The following is a 26,989-nucleotide window of genomic DNA, read 5'->3' on the forward strand; positions in this document are numbered from 1 at the left end:
GCAAAGGAATCCCAACAATGGTCACTGTACAACACACAACATCAAACACATATAAATGCATCTAAAACAATGCAATGCAACAAAAGCGTGGTGGGAAAACTCCATCCCCCAGATTTAAAACCACAGTGTCCCTCCTGCATTTCCTTGCCCATTAAGAGACCCATACTGCTGAGTCACTATTTCTTTATTTATTTATTTATTAGGATCCCCATTAGCACTAGCAAAAGCAGTGGCTATTCTTCCTGGGATCCAACACACAGAAGGTCATACACGTTAACACACAACACAACATTAAAACACAAACAGACATGTAAAAAAATTAATCAGCCACATGCCACATTGTAATAATCACATAACTTGATGACCCATCACAGATACGGCCCAATTATACACAATATAATTCCAAGGAAAAAGAGGTTAAAATATATTTTATACCATGCAAACATTCTGAAAGTGCTAGTTAACTTTCATAAGTTAGTTAACTTAACTTATGAATACATTATCGTTAATTAAAAACTATAAGGTACTGTCTCAACAAGAATTTAAAACGCTCCTTGTTATTTTCTTGAATGATATACACTGGCAATTAATTCCAGCCTACCATGGCTCCATACTGGACAGATGAGTCAGACCTACCCAACCTGTCACCCAACAGCCTGGATGCAGTATTTGGGTTATAAAAATAACCCAGCATTTTTTAAGTGTTTATTCTTGAGATATTGCATTCAAAAGCAAATGATGAAAATGAGGCCCAACAACTTTGACCTTTGACTCACAAGCTCCATAATCTAATCAGTTCATCTTACTGTCAGAGTGGGCATGTGTGCAAACTTTGAAGAAAATCTCTGAGATGCTTTGTTCACTAAAACAGCCCAGACAGAGGGATTGACTGACAGATGGAAAATCCAAAACCTTAAAGCCCCCAGCTCCTGGTTGCCGGCAAGAGGGCATAAAAACATGGAGCTAAATAAAACAATAGGTCTGGTATTTTCCCATCCCTGATGTTAAGTGTAATGAATTTGCAGAGAACATAACACCTTTATCCTTAATCATCATTTAATGATGTTATGTAATATCATTCCTAAGAACATGCAGGTGTTTGAAAATCTGTGAACTATAAATGATTTAGTATGATGGGTATTACTTAAATTATAACCATCTACAGCATTGGTTCAGGCAGGCCATGGAGTCAAACACTGCCATTATAACTGAGATCAGCTGATCTCACACAAGCCCCATCAGCTGATGGTCAGCTGATTTGCTCTAAGCACACTAATGGCTAATTGGACTCATGCTGCCATATTTAAACTGCTCTAGCCTGGCTATGCTTTGCTGCTCCCTCTGCAGGCTGCACCCTTCCGCCACCCAAGCTCCTCCTCTATGCTTTATCTGACTTCATCATTGTCACTCTTTTGACATTAATGCCCGCTCTGCTCTGGGCTTATTGCTGCTTCTCTCCCTGCCTCAGGTTGTAGGCACAGGAAGAGCAGGAATGTATAGAGTTCAAGCTTGATGCTTTCCACATAGACTGGTGAAAGGGCAGAGGGGAAAAATTAAGCCATGTTTCCATCAGGGGGGTCTGGTTTGATTCAGTGCGGTTTGGTATGGTTTGGTACGCTAAACCCCCAAATAGTTTGCGTTTCCACAGACACCTGTGTACTCACTTGGTGGGTGGGCTGTAAAGGCATGCATGTGAAGTCACAGTCAGCGCATGTCAGCTGCTCCAGCTGCAGAGTTATAGAAAGGATGAGTGACAGAAATCATCAGGAAATAACCATTAAACAACTTAATTTCATGTGAAAGTGCTTTTTTAAAAAAATAACTACATCTTAATTATGTTAACCACTGTCAGTACAGCTCCTCAGCTGATGGAATACGTGCACAGAGGCGGTTTGAGTGTGTTAATATATTTAGTCTATAACCATTTATATGACAAAATTTGGAAGTTCAGAGCTGCACTATGAGAATTCGCTGCATTAAAAATAAAGTAAAAGTTCAGCTGGTGTTAAAATCAAGCTAGATTAAGTCAGAAATCCAGGGTGTGCTGATCTCATTTTAAAAGAGGCTGCAGCCCGAAGTTATGCGAGCATGTTCAACAACAACAGAGCGATCTTTTCACAAGTTACCTAAAGTAAGAAGTAGATTAATAACTAGTTACAGAATTGAATCAATCTGCTTTGTGTTCTGAACGTAAGATGAACGTCAGAAACTTGATTTGTGGCCAGATATCAATATCCATAGACTAGGGAACAGTTTGGATCCAAATTTTCCAATTTAAGCAGATATTGGTCCATTTTTCTCCCGTTATTGCCCGCTCCTCACAGAGCAGACTTCCGTGTTTTGCAGCCCGGAGGCGAGCAGCTGAGTCGTGCGCTGACGTGTCATCAGTACAACCCCCTGTTGCTGTGAGTGTAGCTCCACCTTTTTGGTACAGATAGGTAAGATTGGTACCCCTACAGAAGGGTGCTGAAAAGTGGGACGGTACTTGTCCTTTTTTTGGGACCCTTTCCAACTTTTGCTCTATAGAAACACACACACAAAAAAATGCCGGAGCCGGAGCCGGATCGCTTGGTGGAAACGACCTATTACAGACCGCAAATCATGTGTGTTTCTTGAAAAAGCAGTCCTGACTGAAACAAAGAAAAGGCATTGCAAAAACAACGCTCAGACTTTTGTGTCAAAGGTTAAAAGAATACTTAGCTTCTTTTTTTTTAATGACTGAGCATGAATTTGATTTGTGAAGCAGTCAGAGCAGATGAACTATATCCAAGACTCATGACTTTAAGTACTGTAGAGCAGTGCTTTAGGACTGGATTGTGAAACACCTATCAATACTTATTGATCGCAAACCCACCCAAAGACGTGACAGCTCATTATACCTGAGGGTTTTCTGTCGGTTGTTCTCATTCAGACGCTTCCTTTCCCTGACTGCACAATCAAAACACCATCACTCACTAATCCAACGCCAACTGGACCATGTTAATTTCTCTTTACAAGCCTGCTAACTGCTAGATTAAAGCACGAGTTCGCCTCGTGTTCCTCTGAGTCTGTGGTGTTTGAAGATTAGGTCACAGGGTAAGAAATGCACATCATGATTCAAGAAAGAGAACAACTTGCACATTAATTCAGAAAGATAACATAAGGTTTCCCTAGATGTGTAAGACAGACTCAACATTGGATGAAAATGTAATTAGAAGCGCTTTGGTATGCACTGTCCGCATTGATTTATTGACAATGCATTTCCTAAATGTGCGTGGAAATGCTTCACACTACATGCTCTTTTAATTTAAGCCCATCAGGCTCGCTGTCTCTGTTCTGTAGTAAATAGATTTCATAGCTGCCAGCCACAAAGCTCCAACAACTGAATGCTTTCCTTCTCTGCCAATCCTTTCTCAGAGAAAGACCTCTTTAGCTCAGGGTTCAACATTGTTTAGAAATCACTCACCGGATTGGTCTGCTCTGCCTCTGCTGGCTAAGAACCAGTGGGCGCTGATTGGTGACGCATTGTAGGCAGGAAGGGGGCCGGTTCCTTTACTTCTGTTAATGCGGTGTATAGGTGGCATGGTGCAGTGGGTGCTGAGGCTAAGTGGAGCGGGTGCTGGCAGTCCAGACACTCCAGGTGATTGATTTCCTCTTTGGAGGCGAGGCATGTGGTGTGCACATCCGCTGTTTCTGCCTGACACCGTGGTGTGACTGTGTGATCTATGGACCACCTGTGGCCAGGACTTCTGATTTATTCGATGACACAGAGCTGACTGTGCCAGCGTTAGTAATGGCTCTGTGTGCACAGCAGCCCCCCTCCTAAAGAGCAGCTTCACCCTGCTTTAGAGAAAGAAACCCTCCAAATACCCCTGAGGAGATAAGCGGGGGAATCTGATTGCAGTGGGTTTAGGACCAATGTGTTTGGATTTTTCACAAAGTGACATTTTCATTTTTCACAGTTCTGCTCTGAGCTGCAAATAGAAAGGTACTTCAAATTGAACGCATTTGCATTTAAATAAATCACAGACAGGACAGACCAGTAGAATAAAAGAAGTATAACAATATACATTTAGGCATCAGAGTGATGGACAAGTGTTTCTTTGGATTACCGAGCTTTCATGAAACTGACAGTGTTAGTTTGATTTCTAATTTCTGACCGTGATGGGATCCTCGAAACGCTCGGCTCTGATAGAGAGCTGTCACATTATGTTTTCTTGGAGTTATTTTTCTCTCAGTGCACATCACAGCGTTTCAAAAAAATTCATCTTGAAATAAGTGACCATGTTGCTTCAGTTTACATCAGCTCCCTAAAGTGAAAGTTTGATGTTTTGGATCTGGGCCTTGTGTTCTGCTGCATTTCAAGTCACTTTGGTACTCCTACACTTTATTGAACCCCCTTAGGAGTCCACGATCGTGCCGACGTGACATCCTAATGCACTATTTTTGTCATGTGATAGCATGCAAACAAAGCCACGTGTGGCATTGCAATCACTTTGTTGTGATTTTTATGATTTCAGCTTTTGTATGACTCCAACAGGTTAATTAGAACAGGAGGTATGATCATTTGAATTTTATATGACAATTAATTTTCACATAGAGGACAGTGGTCCATACTGTGCAGGACTGGCACTGGTAGTTTTTCATAATTTCATAATTTTTAGTCATTTTTTACTCCCTGCCAATCATTCTTTCTGTAAAAATGAAGCCCATTGTACATAATCCTCCCTGCCATTGTGTTCATTAAATATACTGCATAATATGTTTGTCTCTCTATGTCAGCCCTGCAATTGATTGGCTACCAGTACAGGGTGTACCTTGCCGCTTGCCCAATGACAGCTGCGATAGGATTCATTACACTTTAAATTGCATTGTAAAAATGTAATGTTTTTGCATTTCAAACGTAGTTTTCTGTCCATGAGTTTACAAATTTTGTGATCATGGTAAGTCATGCTTTTTTGGTTGATTTGTGTCTCTTAGTCATGTGCCAGTGGTTGTTTGGCTCAATGTGTTTGATCTGTGATTGACTGTCAACGTGTCCTGGATGTTATCTCACCTCAAAGCCAATGACAGCTGGCTGGCTGGCTGGCTGGCTGGCTGGCTGGCTGGCTGGCTGGCTGGCTGGCTGGATGGATGGATGGATGGATGGATGGATGGATGTCTAAGAGGTAAATTGATGGATGGATGGATGGATGGATGGATGGATGGATGGATGGATGGATGATGGATGGATGGATGTCTAAGAGGTAAATGGATGGATGGCTGGCTGGCTGGCTGGATGGATGGATGGATGGATGGATGGATGGATGGGTGGATGATGGATGGATGTCTAAGAGGTAAATGGATGGATGGCTGGCTGGCTGGCTGGATGGATGGATGGATGGATGGATGGATGGATGATGGATGGATGGATGTCTAAGAGGTAAATGGATGGATGGATGGATGGATGGATAAAAGGATGGATGGATGTCTAAGAGGTAAATGGATGGATGGATGGATGGATGGATGGTAAATGGCTAGATGGAAAGATGGATGGATGGATGGAGTGACGGATTTCTAAATGGATAGATGGATGGATGGATGTCTAAGTGGTAAATGGATGAATGGACAGATGGATGGATGGATAAAAGGATGGATGGATGGATGATAGATGGATGGATGATAGATGGATGATGATAGATGAATGGATGGAGTGATAGTTGGATGGATGAATGGATGGATGGATGGATTTATGGATGGATGGATGGATGATGGATGGATGATGGATGGATGTCTAAGAGGTAAATGGATGGATGGATGGATGGATGGATGGATGGTAAATGGCTGGATGGAAAGATGGATGGATGGATGGATGGATGATGGATGGATGGTAAATGGCTAGATGTAAAGATGGATGGATGGATGGATTGATGGATGTCTAAATGGATAGATGGATGGATGGATGTCTAAGTGGTGTTATAGTAGTAATAGTGGTATACTATTGGGTTATCAAGGAGTATCAGTGGTCCAAAAGGAGCCTCAGGGGACTCTGTAAGTCTTTTATATCATGAATTAAAAATAATGATAGGTAATAATAACACTGAATTTTTTACATTTGTTTCAGCAAACTTATGAAGGAATCAGAGGTCTATGATTGCAACAGGAATCCTTAAACGGCTCTTTAAGTTGACAGTTTTAAAAAGATCCTTGAGGACGACAGGTTTAGTATTCGAACGAGGAGACATCAAGAATTAATCCCATATTATTAATGCAAGACGCAGCATTAAAATAAAATCAAAATCCCAGTAAAAACCTTACCATGACATCAAAAGCAGCTTCACATTTGAACTTTGCTGTGGTTTTTGCCCTCAAATCTTCTAAAGTGTTCTCATTACAGTCTTGTCAGTAGCTCTAAGTTGCTCTCTCTACTAATCTTTCCCGTAGTAACAAGTGCAAACTGCTGTCTGGGGTAAAAGTCACATTAAAAGTTGTGGGAATGTCTGGCCCGGCAGAGGTAGCAGTATGCAGAGGCTCTGTGGACGACCATAGTTAATGCCCACCTGGCGGGGTGAGCATGGAGGTGTTATGCCCTGTTCTCACAGGGCCTGAAGCATCAAAATAAAAAAGGAAAGACAAGATTTTCCACAGTCCAACTCAGATAAAATGTAGTTCACATATTCACCCAACTTGACATTCACTTTTCCACAATGTCTGAATGCAGAGAGGTGCAAGGAGGTAAAAGCTGCGAGGGAAGGCATGACTTACTGATTTCTGTGAACTGCAGGTCACAGTTTAAACCGAATGACGTGCCTATGGAATATTAATGAATGGGACGTGTGACACCCGCAGCCTCTGCTAAGGATCTGGAACAGGAACCTTTGCTGCTGCTGCAGAGTAGGAAACAGTATCGCCTGGAGATGTTCGCTCTGGTCGGCACACAGTCCTTTGAGGACTTGAAAAAAGAAGAATTCGCAGAGTGCTTGTTGCAACAATTCAGCCGCGGGATGTGATACAAATAACTTCAAAACCTCAGAGAGAAAGAATAATGATAAAAGTCACATTAAATATGGAAAACCAATTCAATTAAGAAAACATGTATATCTTCAAAGGTACAGCCATTCAAAGGAATAGAGAATATCAGTGTTTTAGAGGCTTCAAACAACCGATAAAAGAATGCTGAAGAACAATGCAAATATAATGAATACAGTATTTTAGAGGATAAAACGGTGCTTAAAAATAGCCTTAGCATGCTATCTTCTAAATACAGAGAACACAATAACAGGGAGCTGTTTTCCTAAAACATGGGCACTTCCTCTTCTCAAGATTATAAGTCACTGCAAAATAAAGACATGAAATACCATGTTTAGTTCCTATAAGACAACAAAACTGTCAAAAGTTTGACAACTTACTGCAGTCATGGAACTGGAGAGGAAACATAAAGGATAATCCCACAGTTTTATTTCACCAATTGCTTATTAGTTGCACACCATTAACTCCACCAGAAAAGCACATGGACACGATGAAAAGCCTGATCGATACCTTCAAAACTGACACAAACATGAAGTGTGGAAAAAGAGCTGGCCTCTGTTGTTTTTTGTGCATAACCTTGCAAAGCAGATGGATTTGCCTGACTGTCATAATGCAAAGTGACATTTGATTGGATCTGGCCTATCTGAAACACTAACCGGCCACTTTATTAGGTACACCTTGCCTGTACCAAGTTAGATCCCCTATTGCCTTCAGAACTGCTTTAGTTCTTCACTGCACAGTTTCAAAAAGGTGTTGGAAACATTTCTCAGATATTTTGGTCCACATTGACATGATAGCATCACACATTTGCTGCAGATTTGCTGCACATCCATGATGCAAATCTTCAGTTCCACCACATCCCAAAGGTTCTCTATTGCAGCTGGTCTGGAGTCAGGACCCACCAGCACCCCCTTGTCAGTAATGGTGGGAATATTAAGGCACCTCATGATTCGGTTCATTTATGAGTCATAGGGCTACGATTTAATTCTTTATTGGTTATTGATGCATTTTGATGCGTTTGTTGTTTTTTTTATACATTCCTGTTGTTCTCACTGTGTCAAACATTAAAAAACATTACATTTGTGTTTAGAAAAAGAGAGATCAATTAAATTTCCACTATCCTCTAATGCAGTGGGTCTCAACTGGTGGGTCGGGACCAAAAAGTGGGTGACGGAGCAGTTTTCAGTGGGTCGCGAATGTGTGTCTGGAAAAAAATGGTGGCAAAAGTCTAGGAAAAACATGCATCCAAACTTTTATTTTCTCTGTTTTATTGATAATGGGAAAAATGTAAATGTTTTTATCAATATTTAGACTCATTAATCTCCCTTTTTGCCATAACAAAAGCTTTTTTTTTACCAAGATAATGAAGTAATTTCTCAAGATCTCTGGCACACTGGCTAAAATTTACAAATTTTCATGGAGAAAGGGGGGTGTAAAGCATGTCAGTTTTGTCCTCTATCTTTTCCTATCATAAATTCTGTTCCTCCAAGATCTTAAGTGCAACATCTTTATTTTCTGAATGTGCACTGTTGAAATTTTTTGGAAATTTGTGTCCCGGATTTTCATCAAAGATATTGGTGGGTCCTTAGGCTTGACTAGTTGAGAACCACTGCTCAAATGCTCCTTTTCTTGTAACACATCTGAAATTACAAACATAGAACATAGAAATGTCTATTTTCTACAGATGAACAACTGGTCATCTTAATCTCGCTGTTACGTGCAGCGTGTCAGAGTTCCACCTTTTTGTTCCTGCTATTTCACAGTATTAAATATTTAAATTATTATCGATTATCCATTATTGGACATTTATAAATCAATTCAGAATCTTCCACCTCCACATCCCAATGTATCTAAGAATCGATTTTTGTCAACCAGTTGCAACCCAGATTTCTGAATTAATTCAATCATCACAAGTTGCATGCATGCATAATTTTATTTTACTTAATTGTCCGCAGTCAGCTTGGAAATTTGGTGATTTCTTAAGGAAATTCCTCATTATTTTGAGGAAAACAATTTTCTTATGTAGGAAAGAATATGAATAAGTTGAAGCATTGAGAAAATCAAGACCTACATTTACTCAGTATCACTGGAAAACCTAATAAAAATGTATGGATGTATTGTACGTCTATACTTTTAAAGATTTTTAGCCACTTTTTTTTCGAGGCACCCATTTGCGACCCACTGGAAAGAGTTTTGTGACCCACTTTTGGATTCTGACCCACCAGTTGAGAACCACTACTCTATTGGATTGAGATCTGGTGACTGTGGAGCACAGTAAACTCATTGCCATGCTCAAGAAACCAGTTTGAGATGATTTGAGCTTCATGACATGGTGCATTACTATTAAATCAGGCTACATCAACTATTTGAACAAGGACAGCATTTTCCGGGCACCTCGGGGGCAAAATTATTTAAATTGTCTTTTTTTTTTTTTAATATATATTTATTTTCCTTTGATGTATACAATGTCAGCCGCTATATCGCAACCAGCCACAAGGGGGCGATTGAGCTATTTTAGCTGGATAGTTCTGTTGCTGTCATGTTGTCTATCACTTGGTTTGATGCTAATATGCTGTGTAGTGATATATGGAAAACCCAAGCAGGAAAATTTCACTCCCAAAACACCTGAAGCTGAAAGTTTCCATTGAAAGCAGCAGTTTTTTTCAAGAATGGACCAACCAGTTTGTGTTTAACATACATTATATCTGCTAATAATGGCTGGCAGGTGGATGAAACATAAGGTCATTCCTGATAACATAATTTCAACTTCGGTTATTCTGGGAGTCTTTGTGATAACTGTAAGGAGTTTAGAAAAAAGAATAACCACAAGATATTTTTTCTTTTGCATGTTTGAAGTTTGATAATGTTCTGGGGACCAGATGGTAAGATATGGGGGGCCTGAAGTGGGCCAAAGTGTGCCAAGAAAACATCCCTCACACCATTACACCATTACAGGTGAAATCAAGACCCTTCAGACCAGGCAACATTTTCCAGTCTTCTCCTGTACAATTTTGGTGAGTCTGTGTGAATTGTAGCCTCAGTTTCCTGTTCTTAGCTGACAGGTGTGGTCTTCTGCTGCTTCAATGTTGATGTGTTGTGCATTCAGAGATGGCACTCTGCATACTTTGGCTGTAATGAGTGGTTATTTGAGTTTTGTTGCCTTTCTATCATCTCAGACTAGTTTGCCCATTCTCCTCTGACATCAACAAGGCATTTTCATCCACACAGCTGCCACTCACTGGATATTTTCTCTTTTTCAGACCGTTCTCTGTAAACCCTAGAGATGGTTGTGTGTGAAAATACCAGCATATCAGCAGTTTCTGAAATACTCAGACCAGCCCATCTGGTACCAACAATCACGCCAGGTTCAAAGTCACTCAAATCCCCTTTCTTCTCCATTTTGATGCTCAGTTTGAACTTCAGCAAGTCGTCTTGGCCACGCTACATGCCTAAAAGCGTTGAGTTGCTGCCATGTGTTTGGCTGATTAGCTTTTTGTGTTAACAAGCAATTAAACAGGTGTACCTAATAAAGTGGCTGAGATAAAAGTTGAAAGAAGACTTCAATTTTGAATAAATCAGTGGGTGGAGATGCCAGGGGAAGTTAGGTATCATTATTAAGGCTCATTACGTCCATGCAAAAAGGACTGGGTTGTTTTATTTAACATTTGTGGGGTGGTAGATCCACCAAGAACCCAAATATGTGTGCAAAAACACAAAAAAGTGAATTTTTATGATACATCCCCAGGATAAAAATGAGTTTTACAGTTTTTTAGGTCAAGTGGGTATATTGATTGTCAATTAGAGGTAATCTTTTTATCTTTAAGTGCTAGAGGAAGCTTATGTTATGAACGGGGAGTTTGGACGGTCTCTGTTTTTGATCCAGATAAGTATTTTCTGACTCAAAATGTGCATCTTATCTATTATTAAGAGCTTCATTCCACATGCGGCTTATTGACATCCAAAAACAAAACACACAGAAAACAATTAGCCCCCCTAGATGCTCCTGAGGAGAAGGAAGAGGAGGAGGCGGTGGAATAAGATTTTTAAAGAAATGCATCTGGATCACAGCTGTCAAAAGATGAAAAAAAAAAAGACAGGGAGCTCTCTTAAACTCGGGATGTGGGAACACGGAGCAGAGATGGCTGCTGGGAGCTACACGGCTGGCAGACAACAACACAGAAACAAAGGCTGAGGTTAACAGTCAGGTCGACTGTACCCTGTGGACATCTTATGCTGATATTAACATCATGAATTTGTTTACTAACCCAGCATCTGGCAGAATTTATTTCTCTCTTTATTTCTCATGTTTAATGTAGGACAACTTGCAACTTCTGTTTTCATTAGCGTGTTAATGTCTTCATATTAGCATGTTTCTATGACCTCTCTTTACTGATAGGCTAGGTCCCAGCAAAGTTAGGCAATGTTTGAAGTTTTTCATCACATTTCAAACCAACCCTGTACTTTGAGTTTGTAAGTTAAGTTATGGAAAAGTACGAATGTGCTGCAGGGTTTAAATTATTTCAACTTGTAAGGGCGACACTGGTCAGGAGAGACCAGACGGGGTGCCTTTTTGGTGTCTCTCGCCACTTCTCCCTCTCTCTCTTTGGGGCTCCACATGGTTGAACAGCCGCCGTCTGTGAGGTGAAGATGTCGCATTAAACAGATGGTGGCTGAGAGACTTTTTTTTAACTCCATGGTTCTAGTCTAACAGCCCTGCTTTTCTGTGATGTGTGGCTTTACCGCACAGGGAATGTCTTTAATTTACACAGCGTCTCATAAATGCCAGGAGAGGCTCACATTTGATGTGGTTTCAGTCAGAGTGAGTCATTAGTGTGCAATAAAAACACGTTTTCAGTTCCAGCTAGACATTAAGGCAGCCATGTTTGATACGAGCAGCTCTCAACTGTCATGACGATGCTTGTAGAAATGCAATTTAGTCAAATTACCAATGATTGAAAAACAACCTCTGACTGAAACAGAGCATCTGCAATGTTTGAAGACAGTTAAATTTGCTCCAGTCATGGCAACAATACACAAAGCATCATGTTTGCAGTTTGGTTAGGTTTAGGCATGAAAACTGCCTGATGTGGTTTAGTGAGCATGCGACTTAAAGTTACTTATGTATCTTATGTAACAAATGAAATGTTTGTCATGTTTTTAGCCAATCATCATAAATAATGGATGTAAATCATAGCTATCAATACGTACACAGCAAGGCCACCCATACAGGGGGATAAAAGGGAGAGCTTTCAGGGGCCAGCCAAAAGAGCGGCCCATGAAGGTCAGCAAAACTGCAGTCCACTGTAAAGTTAAGCTGTGATAATTACATTTTATACCTAAATAAAAAACACTCTTATTAAAGCAACATAAAGGTTTTTTTTTTATTTATGCTGTAGCGCAATAAAGCTTTTACAAAATGTAAACCCCTTTTCATAAAACTTATTATTTTATTAGTGATGTTAACAATGTGGACGAACACACCGAACTATTTTATTAAAAAGTAATGTCAGACTTCATAGCTAGGCAATAACATGCACAAATGTAAGGTTGCCAGAAATTTAAGAAGAAGAAACTGAGACAGCTTTTTTGGAAAGAAAAGAATAACTGTGAAAAAAACAAAAAACTTTAACAAAAATTATTGACATAGTACAAAAAAGAAAAAGAAAAAAATGGGTTAAAAGTGGCAAAAAGGGCATACATGGATTGAAAGTCACAAAAAATTGGCAAAAACTATTAGAAAAAAGGGTGAAAAGTGGCATAAATTGAGTAAGGTTTCAAAAAGAAATGGCAAAATACAAAAAAGTTGCCAAAAAAATAAACAATGCAAAATGGTTTGAAAAGGTGCAAAATGGGTACAAATTGGAAAAAAAGGGCAAAAGTGGCAAAAATTGGCAAGTGGAGGGGAAAATGGTTAACAAGCAGTAAAAATAGGCAAAGTTTCAAAAACAAGCAAAAAATGCTAAAAGATAGCTAAAGTAGGCAAAAGCTGCAAAAAGTTGTAGAAATGGATAAAATGTGGTTAAAAAAAAGTGTGAAAACAGGGCAACAACAGCATAAATCTGGAAAAAAGTTCTATAAAAAGTGCTGCAAGGAAAGGCAAAAGTGGCAAGAAAATACATAAATGGATTAACAGCAGCAAAATTTGGCATAACTTTAAAAAAGAATTTGCAGAAACACAAGTGAGAAGTGGAAAAATTTGGGTAGGGTTGCTGAAAGAAATGGCAAAATAGGGCAAAGAGTTAAAAAAAAGGCAAAATGATTAAAAAAGTTGCAAAATGGGTACAAATTGACAAAAATGGGCAAAAAGACTGGCAAAGATGGGCGAAAAGCAGCAAAAATCAGCAAAAAGTCTCCAAAAATTGCAAGAAAAAATGACAAGACAGCTAAAGTAGGCGAAAGCTGCAAAAAGATGTAGAAATGGGCAAAAAGTGGTAAAAATTGGTGAAAAGGGGAAACAACAGGGTAAAACCAAAAAAAGCTTCTTAAAAGTGTTGCAAAATTGGCTAAAAGTGGCAAAAAATAGGTGATTATTAGCAAAAAGTTGAAAAATGTTGTAAAAAAAAAAAAAATGGCAACAAAAAGAGAAAACCCATGCATGCACAGGGAGACAATGCAAACTCCACACAGAAAGATCCTGACCTGGAAGTGAACCAGCGCCAGCCTCACTGTTCTGAACCAGAGCCACTGAGAAGTGTGCAGGCACTAGTAAGCTCTGAACTCCGGCTGACAGTTGGGGGTGCTCTAAATCTTTTTGCTTCACTTTTAGGAGGCTGTTTTTCTCATCAGCCATCATTTGATGCAATCTATGTTTAAAAACATCAATCAAGCACAAATTAAAACACAATAGCAATCAAAAAACTTGAATGAAGACATTTTTTCAAGGTCTTTAACCATTTTAATGAGCCTACCAAAGAAGAAGAGTGAGATTTGCTTGTGGTTAAAGTTTGACTCACTAACAAGTCTCTCTGTGTTAAGTGCTGTGGTGTGACTGATTTAGTGAGCCAATGGAGAAGCTGTCGTAATGAGAGCTAATTACATCATGATCCTAATTAGTGTGTCAGTCAAGGCTCAGAATTAAGACTACACACACTCCTTTGCCTTTGTCTTTCATATTGAGCCCACAAACAAACACATTCAATGAAATTACAACACTCAAAGTCATGTCAGATTTGCTCGCAGAAAAATCAAATTACACTCATTAATTGAATAAGAACTCAGAATCTTTGAATTTGCCCTTTTGAACAAGAACGCCCTCACAAATCTGGTTCCCCATGCAGGTTCGTGTGTGTTTTCTTTGTTCTCAGACGTCAGCTTGTGCGTTAATGTGTTGTTTATGCCTGTATGTGTGGGTTAAAGCCCCAGTGCCTGTGTAATATGATTGCAGTGCAGCTTGCTGTGCCCCAGAGGTGTGTTGCATACTTATTGAGGCCAGGATATAGCCACCAGGGTTTCTGTCTAATGCAGTTTTACCACCTGAATATAGCTGCAGAGCTACCTTTGATAGAAGACTCTGAACCTGCTATATATGACTTTGAGCACCCCGGGTCCTTGTGCGCGTGTGGGGGCGTGCATGTGTGTATTTGGCGACCGAGATGAAAGAACCGGAATGAGAGAGGTTGTGCAAGCGGGAATATTCGTCATCCCTGCAAACGTGCGGTGTGTGTAAACATATGGGAGCCTGTCACATAGCCGTGCATAGGTGCAGGCCATCTATGGGGCATTATGGGAGAATAACCCCTGCAGTGAACAGGGTTGCACATAAGGGGCTGACCCAAGCAGATCAGAGAGGTTGCTCTGCTCTCTGCCAGTCCGAGCGCTACCATTCATCACCAGCCTTCCCACTGGGCTGCTTGTGTTTCACAGCACTCACCAGGGTGCATTATAGGATAGGGTACCATGTGGTGTCTTTGCTTCACAGGGCAGTCTTTGCCCCTGTGTGCTTCTAAAGGTCCCTGAAGGACTTGACTCAACCTGCACCTATATATTCTGTAAGCTGTGCCCAATTAGCCCCCCATATATACGGTATGATAAAGAGTAAAACTGGACCAATTTTCCCAAGACAACCAAAACTTTCCACACAGCATTTGGTTCCTCGCACTTTTGGTCTCCTTCAACCTTTTTTTCAAAGTCAAATTGCCCTCGCATGTTTAAGCTGCAGAGAGAGCTGTGAAAACTCTTTTCTGTGGTGTGCTCAAGGATGCTCCGGCGTCTGAGTTGGCGGATGAAGAGCACAGCAACTACAAGCTGTCGCCTTGGAATTAAAACCAGCAGACTTTCATTATGCGGTAATGGGGCATTGTGCAACAGATCAAGTGGATGTGGTCAGATAGTACGATACATGTACTGGGTCTAATTCTGAAAAATGTCAGAAAGAGGATCATCCTTGAACACTCTTAAGAGGAGACTGAATTCCTTTTTTGCTGGTGCTCTGGTATGCTAATGTCAGTCTGACAAAAACTGATGGCAATGAAGCATTTGTAAAAGCTGAGGCTAGTCATTCTCCTTCAGATTTCAGTTCTGGTAGACATGTCTGCTTGCTGTTGACCACACCAAGTCCTTCTTTACAATTCAACCCTCTGATTCAAGAGGAGACACACATGACCCCAGAAGAGTGATTGTTTTAAAAACCATGTTTTCATCAGGTGATCCGGTTTGATTGAGTACGGGTCACAGTGTTAATTTTGGCAGCCATTTTTAATTTAAGTCTTAGTTTTAGTCTTTAAAGGAAATGCATTTTAGTTTTAGTCACATTTTAGTCATTTCTATCTTTTTCTTTAGTCTTTACTTTTAGTTCAAGCATTTATTTTCTTTCCTAAATCTGGTACTAAATCATGTTAGTGTGTTCTAAGCATCCTGCCAAACCTGGGGTCTCTGCTTCCTACAGCTGATATAGCTACAGCTGCATTGTTTTTTGACAGATTTACCCACAGTGGAGAAATATCACAGATTTTGAATGTCCGATGAAAACTACATTGCGTTTTAGTCTAGTTTTAGTCATCTTGATGAAACTAAACTTAGGTCGTTTTCACACCTGATAGCCCGGGGGGACTTGGTCCGTTTTGGAACAGAAATGGCAACATTGTTGCACTTTCCTCTGGTTTGGTTCGCATTCACACTGCTCTCTTGGTCAAGCGGACCAAACCGTCTGAACACCTACAACCCCTGCCTGCTAGGGGCGCTGTCGCCACAAACAAACAACGACCAAGAAGAAAAGAAGGTGTAGAAGAAGACGAAACTCCTTCCGCTGGTCTTTTCTTTCACATAAACAATGAAAAACACAGAATTTACGCTGTCTTGTGGTTTCTGCTCTTGCATTTCGGTATTATGAGCAGCCAGCAAGATGGGGAGCTGTCTAGCATGTCGTCCTTTACATGAGACAAATAAATCAGCACGGACTACAACATGTTGCCATGGCTACCCAGACGCCAAGGGAGGTACCGACCTGTATTTGAGCGTATTAAATCACATACAAATCTGTATATCATTACGGTTTATGCCTCATCCTGCCTTTGGTTCACAAGTTGGTTTGCTTTGCGTTCACACCTCCAACGAACCACACCAGGGTTCATTAGGGATTGGACCGGGACCAGGCGGTCCAGAGTCTGCTTGTTTGGTCCGCACCAGAGTTCGTGTGAGCGTTCACACCACTCTTAACGAACCGGACTTTCCCGGAAAACAGACCAGAGTTCAGTTAAAGCAGACCAAACAGCTCTCGTGTGAACGCACCCATAGTTTTTTCAGTTTTAGTCACCACAGATCTATTTTTGTTAGTTTTAGTCTAGTTTTTGTCCTGGAAAAAAAGGCTGTCGACAAACATTTTTAGTCATAGTTTTAGTCGACGAAATTAACACCGACAGGTTGGTATGCTAAAAACCAAAATGGTTTGCATTTCCACAGACACCTGTATCTTCATTCGGAGGGCGGGCTGTAAAGGCTATGAATGTGACGTCACATACAGCATGAGTCTGTTTATCCAGCAGCTGAGTTGTAGAAAGGATGTGTTCATACTGACTCATACCTGCTCATTAGAAAAGATGTAAAATGAACATTTAGACACAGAATAAACTGCCATTTAATAGTTTGTTTTTGTCGTAGAGAGTGTGGATGATCATCTGTGTACAAAACAGCAAGAACAAGAAGATATTTCTGATCTTCAAAGGAAAATTCAGAATAAGAATGATGTCAAGGTAGTTTCCACATTAGATTTTTACATTTTTTGTGCACCCACTTACAGCACTTCACTCTTAATAAACAAATAAACATGCAGGGAATCAAGGAAAGTAAATTTCAAAGTGTATTAGATTAGAAATAATGCAGAGAACATGAAGTTAAAAAAGGAAAAGTAGGGTATATTTTCTACTTTCATGTAGGGTGTCTTTGTTCTTCATAGCAGGTCATGATTGGTTTGGAAGTGGCACACCTGAGGGCAGGCTTTTGTAAAGTTGGTTGTGTGGCTGAGAGGACTGGATGGAGACTTGTGCTTTAACACCACACACATTTACATTTCTTTCTACTGTATGGCATTGGTGCTAGGAATGGGCAGTAAGACCAGGGGTGTCTCTAGGTTTGAAAGACGGGGGGGGGGGGGGGCTAACCCCAAGGGTTGAAGGTAATGCACCAAGCATTATTATTATGTTAAATCACACATGAAAAGACATTGGATAATATATCCATTAAAGCAGTGACTGTCAGCTGGGGCCCAGGGGCCACATCAGGCCCACACAGCTTCCCATACGGCCCCCAGAAGATTTTCTAAACCAGTAAATGTGCAGAGGAAAACTATGTTGTAGTATTTCGGTAGTGGTATTCCAAAAAATCCTTTAAAAAAGGATTTAAATGTTGGCTTAATGATTGATCCATTTTACAGAAATCCATCAGTCAGTCATTATTAGTGAATATGATGCATGATAAACATACTCAGAATTCGTTCTTGATTGAAGCGGCTGTTTTCTGTGTCGACTTTCCAGTTCAGGCACTGAGAGAGTTCAGTTTTCCTGCCATAAAACTACCACGATAGACTGGTTTCCTGACCATTATCCCCACCAATCACAACACAGCATTTTAGCATCAAGCCCAGAGATGACAACATGCCAGCCCAAGGAATATACAGCAAAAATTTTGCAGTTGCCCCCTAGTGGCAGCTGCAGTTTAGGCCATTGGCACTGATCTTACTGCCAAAGACATGAAATTATTTACATTTTTGAAGGATAAGAAAAATTAAACAATTACATGCTAATTTGGCCAAAATATTTGATTAAATTTAGTTTTTGGGAAGTTTGGCCCTTCAGTGTCTTCCAAGTAAAAAGTGGCCTTTGTACAAATGTAGCTTATGACCCATGCATTAATACATTCAGTCAAATTTAAATGTGGTATATAATATCTAAAAAGATAGTTTCATAACTCCTCTCATTCTTTGTTCAGGCTGTCCATGCTTCCCAAATAAAGTTAGTTTATTTCTGCCTGTCACTGATATTTCTTTATGAGTCTGAAGACAGGCTATACCAGTGGTACTCAACCTTATTCTACCCAAGGGCCACAATCCAAAACCCGGCATGTATGGAGATCTATTGTTGAAATGAAATAAAATCCTGAATTTGTGGATTATTGTGTGGTAAAATGTGATGAAATAGGCTACATAAAAATATTAATATAGTGTTAGAAGAAGATTATGTCACTGAAAATGAACACATACTGTGTATGTATTTATTTTTGTAGGTTCCACGTGGCCTAAAGACTTGGTTTAAGTTATGGGATGCTTTTCGAAGAGCTGAGGAATTATGGTTGGCTATTTCAAAACTGACTGTAGTTCTGTGGCTCTGTTTAACCCTCTTAGACTTTCGTTGTCATATACAACAAGAGGAGAAATGTCTTATTCAAAGGTAAATAACTTTTGAACTGTAAATCATAGGCACTTGTTTTTCCTCTGAAGGCCCTTTTTTGTGCCATTCTAAAAATGCTATCCACACCTTTGTAGCTCTTACGGAAACTTTTCCAGCAAGCCTGGAACTTGGGTGACTTTCTGGGGTCTTTAGACTTTTTATCTATTAATAATCCATTTTTAATCATTCCTGCAGGTAGTGAGTTAGTCGTGACTGTGACTGGGCTGTGACAAACAATGACAGGCTGTTTCGTCATCAGGTCATGCTTTGCCACACAGCGGATGTGCACAAACTTATAAACTGAAGAAGAGAGCCTGAATGACTCATAATAGAGAAAAAGAGGCCGTGATGTGGCCCTCTGTGTCACTGCAGACAGGAACTGCTTTGAATAATGACTCACATTCCCAAAAGCACACAAACTTTTTGTAAATATCTGAATATTTTGAAGACATTTTGTCTCAGAGTTATTACATTTTAACTTGTCAGTTTAAAAGAGATAGGAGAAGTTTGCACAAAAAAATCTTAGTCATTCATATTTACTGTAAATAATACATAAAAATATTTGAGTTTTAATTTTCAATTCACTTTTTCTTCCTATAACTTTTTTAAAATTCAAGTGACATTACTGCTGCACACATATTCTTAAAGTCCAGATTGTCCTGAAAATACAAATGTTGAGAGCTTGACCTTACACCACAGGGTTAATGTTTTAGAAGCTTTTTAAGACAATAAGACCCAGTGAGACACTGCAGTTTAAAAAATAGCATAGGACTCAGAGGGTTGACTTAAAAGAGATAATTTTTTATTATTTTCCACTCATTATTAATGCTTTTAGCCTAAGGGGGAGGGGCCTCTTTTTGGTCTTTGCCCTGGGCCACCAAATGACTAAAACCAGCCCTGCCTCACCCACCAATAAGTTTCCAGAGTAGCCCTGTTTTTTGACAATGTTCAAAGAAAAAAAGAGGTAATTACTGGGCCTGTTAAAAAGCTCAAACCTCCATAGGGAGTATTTTGGTTTCTCCCATATAAACAGTCTACTAACAGGAAAAAACATGGTCCTCCATGAAAACACTACACAGCTAATGTAGCTAAGGCTAAAGCTAGGTTATAAGTCGGTCATATAGCTGAAGACTGTACACCTTTTTCAGATTTGCAAATCTCATTAACCCTTGTTTTATTTGAATAAAATAATACCTTTATGTTTTCCTTTCTCATATTTAAATGGTAAGATTATTCACAAAATTTTGCCGTAATATTTCAAGGAAATGAAGTGTTGGATGCTCAAAATATCCTCAGTGATGACCCCTAAATGCCCTCTTTGTGTAATGAAGTGTGGAGTCAAGCTTTTTGGACCTTTGGTGCCTTTTTCCCACAGGCTGACTACTCCATATGTCTGTGGAAAGCCTTGGTTGTAAAGCCATTTTCTCACTTTACAGAAATAATCCAAAAATCACAGGAAAAAGTCTTCAGACTTTTTGTTGATGTGACCAGCACTGTGCTACCTTCCAGGATGGCTTACAAAAATATGTGATAGGAAACTAGTGCTAAGTTTGTAAGAACCCTCAGCACACTGCAGAAATACTGATTGTGTTTAATATTCTCCCCTGCTGTGTTTGTGTTGCAGCTACTGTCTGACAGCCAGATCAACATGGTGAAGGTAGTGAACTCGGTGAGTGATGCTCTGAATGCCATGCAGAAGGAGAACGTGGGCCTGAAGGCGCGGGTCAAGGCCGACCTACAGAGGGCGCCAGTCAGAGGGGCTCGCCTCAAGGGCTGCTCCAACGGTAAGAGGAAAGGGGCGTGGCCTCTTTCTGTGTCTGTCTGAATTTGTCTGTCTGATACGGACAATCACTCTCTGTATGTATAATTTATACATCAGTGGCTACCTGCATGTTTGACCTTCAGTCGCTGCGTCAGGATCCTTCCCTCTGCAAGCCTGACTCCATTAGTGTGTAAAATGATATTCCAGTGTGGTCTGTCTGTCATCCATCTCACCACATATTCATTCAACACTGCCCCACCCGTGGATATCAGAATGGTTCCCTGGGCTACATCTCATCCACATTAGCCAGCGGCCTTGGTGGAGATGTGGAATTTTTTTTTTCACAGAGTATGAGAAATGACTCGCACGTCTGTCGGGCCGTGTTGCTGTGAGGCAGAGAAGAGCCTGAGGCGTCGTCCCATTGGAAGGCTTTTAACCAGGCCCAGTATACCCAGTGGCATTCCTCAGTTGGATTACTCCTCGCATAGGTAGCCAAGGAGCACGGAGTGAAGGCCGCTCATGTATAACACACAGCATATAATAACAGAGTTAGAGAGAGTTCATGGGTGTGTGAGAGCAGCAGGGCTATGGAGTGAAGTGGATCTTTCATAAATCTGAAAACATGAGTGCAGAGAAGTGAACCAGGAGTGTCAAAAAGAGGCAGATGAGTAATGTTTTCAAGGCTTTGGCTTAACTGATGTTTTGAATAGTGTTATAATTTTATTTGTATCCTATCTGAAGAAATAGGATCATTTAGTTAGCGCTCACATCTGTTGTTTATCTCTTTCTCTTTAATTCCAGTCTGCAAATGATCCTAACTCAAAAATTAATTTTCTTAACCCTTTATGAGGCAGGGTCACTTCAGTCAATTCCTTCTTCCCTTCCCCAACACCCTGTCAAACAGGTGAAACAGAGTGATGTTCCTCAGCCAATCCATCAGCATCATGGAAAGTGACATCACACCATCTGACCAATCAGCAGATTCTCAAATTTCCTGCTTCCTCCAGAACTTGAAAATTGTAGTTTTACATCTCTTTTGGTACCAAACAAATGGCCCTAACATCCTAACCAGCCATGCTAAAGTCACACACCATACAGGTGAATAGTATTTTAATAGTTTAGTGTGAAAAATGGAGGAACCATATTTGGATATATACCCTTTTAGGGATGTAAAATGTTGTGTATAGTAGGACATATGGCCAACTCATCCAGCAATCATACTAAGGGTTACTTTTTGACAAAAAACTAATTATGATATAGGATAACAGTATTCTATAGTGTAGTTAGATGTTGTTAAATGTTTGTGAAATGTAAAAGTGATCCAGTGGTAAATTTGACTAATTATTAAAATTTTCAAGATATAAATTGTAAAAATCATTGTGATTTTTTGTCATTTTTATAACATTACAATCGTTTCATTACACTTGAGTAGTTTATATCAGTGTTTATTCTACTTAATTGAGACATGTAATATTTGTGATCATTTCTTAATTTTCTCGTGGAGTTGTACAGAGAAGTTAATGGTATAAATAGTGAAATATGTGTTATTTTAGTCAGTTTTATAACAGTACAACAGTTTTATTTTACTTAACTGGCATAAATCTTTATTGTGAGTTTCTTCACTGCTAAAATCCACGTAGTTATTTAATAGTTGTGATTATTAAAGGTGTCTTGTTGAAATTACAATCATACCTTCATGGCTTGCCTCTAAAAGGAATCTAGAGGCGAACCTAATCATGTCCTGTCAAATTAATATTTTGTATATAAATAACTATGCAATGTGCATGTAGGTACTCGGCACTACATGTGTTTATTTTACATTGTTAACATTTTAAAATGCATATCCTTGATGTAACTGTATTATTTGTACATGTATTTTTACCACTATGAATGGGTAAGGAATCATGTATGGTCACTTCAGTGACCTGGATTTTCATCATAATGATGAAGTTAGGGCTGTCAAAACATACTTTTTTCAAACTGTGATTAATCGCAGGATGTCCATAGTTAATTGTGATAATTTTAACTATTTCATCACATTTTGAAATTCCACTATTTTGCTTTTTGGACTGTTTTGGTGTCTTTTTTTTATTTTTCTACAGTCTTAAACTAAGAGTCCTTGTCTTCCTATTTGGGTACAAATCTTTTTAGAGGTAGATCAGAGATTATAGAGAACTTAACCATGGAAAGAGGAACTTGTTATGGACAGAAAAAACAATAGAACAATAAAAAGATTCAGATGATTTTTGACTTGTCCACTGAGTCTGTGAGCTTTTAAAGTGAAATGAGACATTAAGTGGTAGTGGAGTTATTTTACATCACTGTGGATGCAGGGAGACTCTGGAGTGACTAAACCAACGTGTGTTAAAAGGGATGATAAAGCATGCAATTAATTGCGATTTTTAAAAAGTTGGTGCATGAATAGTGGATCTTAGATAATTATGATTAACTTGATTAATCTTGACAGCCCTAAATTGCTATCAATTATATCATGTACATATATACATACATATTAGGGTTGTAACAGTTCACAGAGATCACGGTTCAGTTCATTGATAAAAAGAAAAGTCCTTAGATGTCCAGTTGTCCCTCACTTATTCATCTTTTTTGTTTTTTAACTAACATTAGTGTAGCTAATACTTTTTTACATGTTTGAAATAAGCATTTTAGTTATTCAAATCATTCAATTAATCAATATTTTGTACCATCTAGAATTAATTGGAGCTATCAGTGATAGTTGGTACAGCTTGTGATGTATTAAACATGCTAAAAAAAGAAAAAGAAAAAATATGTTAAATCAAAAGCAAAAGTCATATATCTCCAGATTTAAAAAATAAAAATAAATGCATCATATGCAAGTTAAAATACAGGATCTTAGAGCAATGTATCATATTTATGATTTATGAAGTGTGCTGGGACTCCATTTTTAATAAAAAGTCGGTGGAGTGTATACCTGTGTAATATCCTGATATGTGGTCATTAATAGTGACCCCTGACCATCTCATGTATACACAGGAAGTGGCATTACACCAGAGACTATGCAGAGCGCTTTACTGAAAACCAGGACTCCAATGTTATTATTTTATTAACAAATATTTTGTCAGAAAAAGTCATATCCAGACCTGTTATATGCCGGTGACCAAGCCTTTACACTAAAAAAGACAAAAATGGTAATATTTTACTTCACTGATAGAGATTTTTCTACTTTGTTGGATCATACAAGCTCTGATTATGTTAATGAATGAATGTCTAAGATTTTTAATGTATATTTTTATTGGCGAGCCAAAACAAGTTAGATGAAGCTCTGTCCATGGTGCTGAAATCATTTACCCCTGACTTCGTCATCTTTTCAACACTTTTCCTCCTGACATCCCTTCTACAATCATTTTTCCTCAACTAATTTATCTGAGGCAACCAGTAAACACTTATGTGAAACACACCGGGATTCCAAGTGCCAATAAATTATAGATCAATAGAAAATGTATCTCTCAGATCTCACTGAAATTGTTATCTCACAGTGGGTTTACGCTCTCTCTCTCATCTGTGGGATAATTTCTTTAGGCTTGATTTAAATTTGTTTCCTTCTGGCTGTTTATTAATGGCAGCAGCAGCAGAGGCAGAAGCAATATTGTTTCCCGTTGTTAAGAAAATAGCAGAACACTCCCTCCTATTTATGCACATTGCATGGGAAAAACACAATAACAGAAACAGCCCACAATATGATGCAATTAAGTGTAAAATCACATCAGTGTTATAAAAAAAAATGCCACAGAGAGTATTGAGATTAAATTGCAAGGCTATTGTTTTTCAGGGACTTGCTTATGCATATACTAAGGCTACTTTGTTTATTAGGAAGAAATGACTTGGAAAGTGTCAATGATAAGAGCTAATTATGTGAACCTCAAATTATTTCTTGTACAACATGAAGTCAGCATGGAGAACAAAGTTTTAATGACGATTGCATCAGTCCTGGTGTTGCAAATAGAGTACAGTTTAAAAAGCTGCTCCTGGTCTCATTATTTCATACGGATCCTTCTGGAAACAGGTGTCCGGTTCAGTCAGCTGTCTGTCAGGGATTACAGCTCATTATTTTTCCTGTTTGCAGCAACTTTAGAGGAGGAAGAAGTTCTCTGTGTTTACTAAAACTAATAAAATGTAGAAATACTTTACTTTCCCAGGGAGTTTTTCTCTGAAGGGTTGAAACAAAATAAAAATGCACATAAATTATTAAGATAAAAAAACTGTGTAGTCTTTTGGGGAATGTGAGGTTACAGAAATATGCAGACCTTTCATTAGCAGCTACACGCTGGACTGTAGGAAAGACTACAAACTGAGAGCAAGACTTTTCTATTTTTTGTGACTGGGGTGTAAAAAAAAACAGGAGAATCTATCTATGTTCACTCTTTCTTTAATGTATTTATGCATGTTGTCTGCACAGAAAAATAACATATGGAAGGAAGACAGGAATTCTTTATAAAAAAAAATTATTATTTGCTATATATTCCTTCAACTTTAGTCTTATTCTTACGTTGAAATTTGCCATAGGCGGTTTTACCATCAAGCAAAGGTAGTCAACTGCCTAAGGCCTTGTACTCTAATGTTGAATAGAAATGTCGGGGGTCAGGAGTAAATTAAATAGCAGCAAAACTGATTCAAATAAGCCCAAAAAGTCACTGCAAGGTCCCCAACAGCAGGTCCCTGAAAAGCCCCAGTATGTGTCATATGAAGCAAAGTACAGTTAAGATGCTTTGGTCCAGACTTTTCAGTTTGATCTGGACCCACATGAAAGGTATGAAACCTCTTCTGAGCCAGACCTTGGTCCAGACTTTCAGGTGTGAAAACACCCGTAGGTGGATCCTTATAGATTATTGGCAACTGTAAATTGGTAGATTACTCTGTGGTAAAATGGCATACAATAGATTAAGTTGTATGGCATGTGATAGATGCATGACTGGTGAGAATTTTTAATTTTTACACCTGGCCCTGAGACATGTTGAAATATTTAGATGCCATGAGTTTGAGTTATGATGCTCTTCCAAGAATCAGAACTGGCCCTGGACTTAAAAAGTCCTCATTTTCACTGAGGGGCAGTTCTGTTTGCATCAGAAGTCCACACAGGCATCATCATAAAGAATGTAAAATGACATAAATATAGACATGTAAGACATAACTCCCTTTGATTTCATCATGACAGATGGGCAGTGAGATATGAGACTGAGTGTTCACAACACACGGTATGTGTGATGGTAGAAAAAAAACAATGCTGATGGAACCCCTGACCTCAGATATCTATCTTCTGAAGATAGTAGAAGTCTGGGGGTGCTGAGGGTCTCCCAGGAGTGGCTCTTACTAGAAAAACATGACAAATACCACTCAAGTTATTGCAAGTACTTATATTTTAGATTTGGGCATGCCCTGTAATTCTTTGGCTGAGACTGTAATTGCTCTTAGTGATATAGGTAAAGGCCACATATTGGTCTTTGCCTAGGGGCCTCCAAAGTATTGTGTGGCTTTGTTCCTCTGTAAGTGATCTTCATTTTGCATTTATTAGGCAATGCTTTGTGTTACAGCTTTGAACTTTTAAAATGTCCTTCAGTGGGATTTCAACTGCATGTGTACTGAATTTTAGACCTCTGGACCAAGCTTCAAAGGAGTTGTTGACATTTTAGTTTGAGGAGTGCCCAAGCAATGGGCCTTATACACCAGTATCTTCTAGAGATGTAATGGTCATTGTGGATATGTGACCATTTCAGATGATAGACCTTCAAGTCAAAAGTGTAGTATTTTAGTGGAGCAGAGCAAAGGGAAGTGGGAACTTCTCTTACCATCGGCCCTGGCATAGCCTTCATCCTTTGAGCCCCAATCGCTGACCTATCTAACAGCATGAAAATGCTGGATGCTACGAGTGGCAAAAGGAGAACCAAGGGACAAAGTTTTGAGATTATTGAGAAAGGAAAACAGGGGATGGCTAAAAAAAAAAAAAAAAAAACAATATGCAGACACCTTCAGACTGCGGTGACACACATGGCAGGGCATACAAATAACATTGATGCCAACTGGCAAATTATCACCCCAAAAAGATTCATGAAGGCATGAGGAGCAGAATCCAGTCAGGCCAAGAGACTCCTAAGGAAGCGTTCACAATCCCACTTCCCTACAACAGATCAAGGGCTCAGCAGATCACAAGGTGAATCTGTGAATAGATCTACAAAGACCTGAAGCTAGTTTCTATTGATAATTTAAATGTTTAAGTTGAGATGAAACATTACATGGCTACATTTGAAGTTGGCCATGTCTAACTCATGTGTTTGTGCTAAAAGTGCTAAATTCTTTAAAGAAAACAAGCAGGAGTGTATAATTG

The 26,989-nt window shown here is 39.2% G+C and overlaps 1 protein-coding gene across 2 annotated transcripts in view; it reads left to right on the forward strand.

Moving 5' to 3' along the window:
- Nucleotides 1-26,989, forward strand: part of fibcd1b (fibrinogen C domain containing 1b) — a 242,341-nt gene that overhangs the window by 88,008 nt on the left and 127,344 nt on the right. For both annotated transcript variants that reach the window (XM_041810307.1, XM_041810308.1), the window contains one exon: nucleotides 20,491-20,650. In XM_041810307.1, the coding sequence (XP_041666241.1) occupies nucleotides 20,491-20,650 (160 nt within the window). The remainder of the gene's footprint in view (nucleotides 1-20,490; nucleotides 20,651-26,989) is intronic.

Source organism: Cheilinus undulatus, linkage group 17, assembly GCF_018320785.1.
Source record: "Cheilinus undulatus linkage group 17, ASM1832078v1, whole genome shotgun sequence".
Taxonomy (NCBI): domain Eukaryota; kingdom Metazoa; phylum Chordata; class Actinopteri; order Labriformes; family Labridae; genus Cheilinus; species Cheilinus undulatus.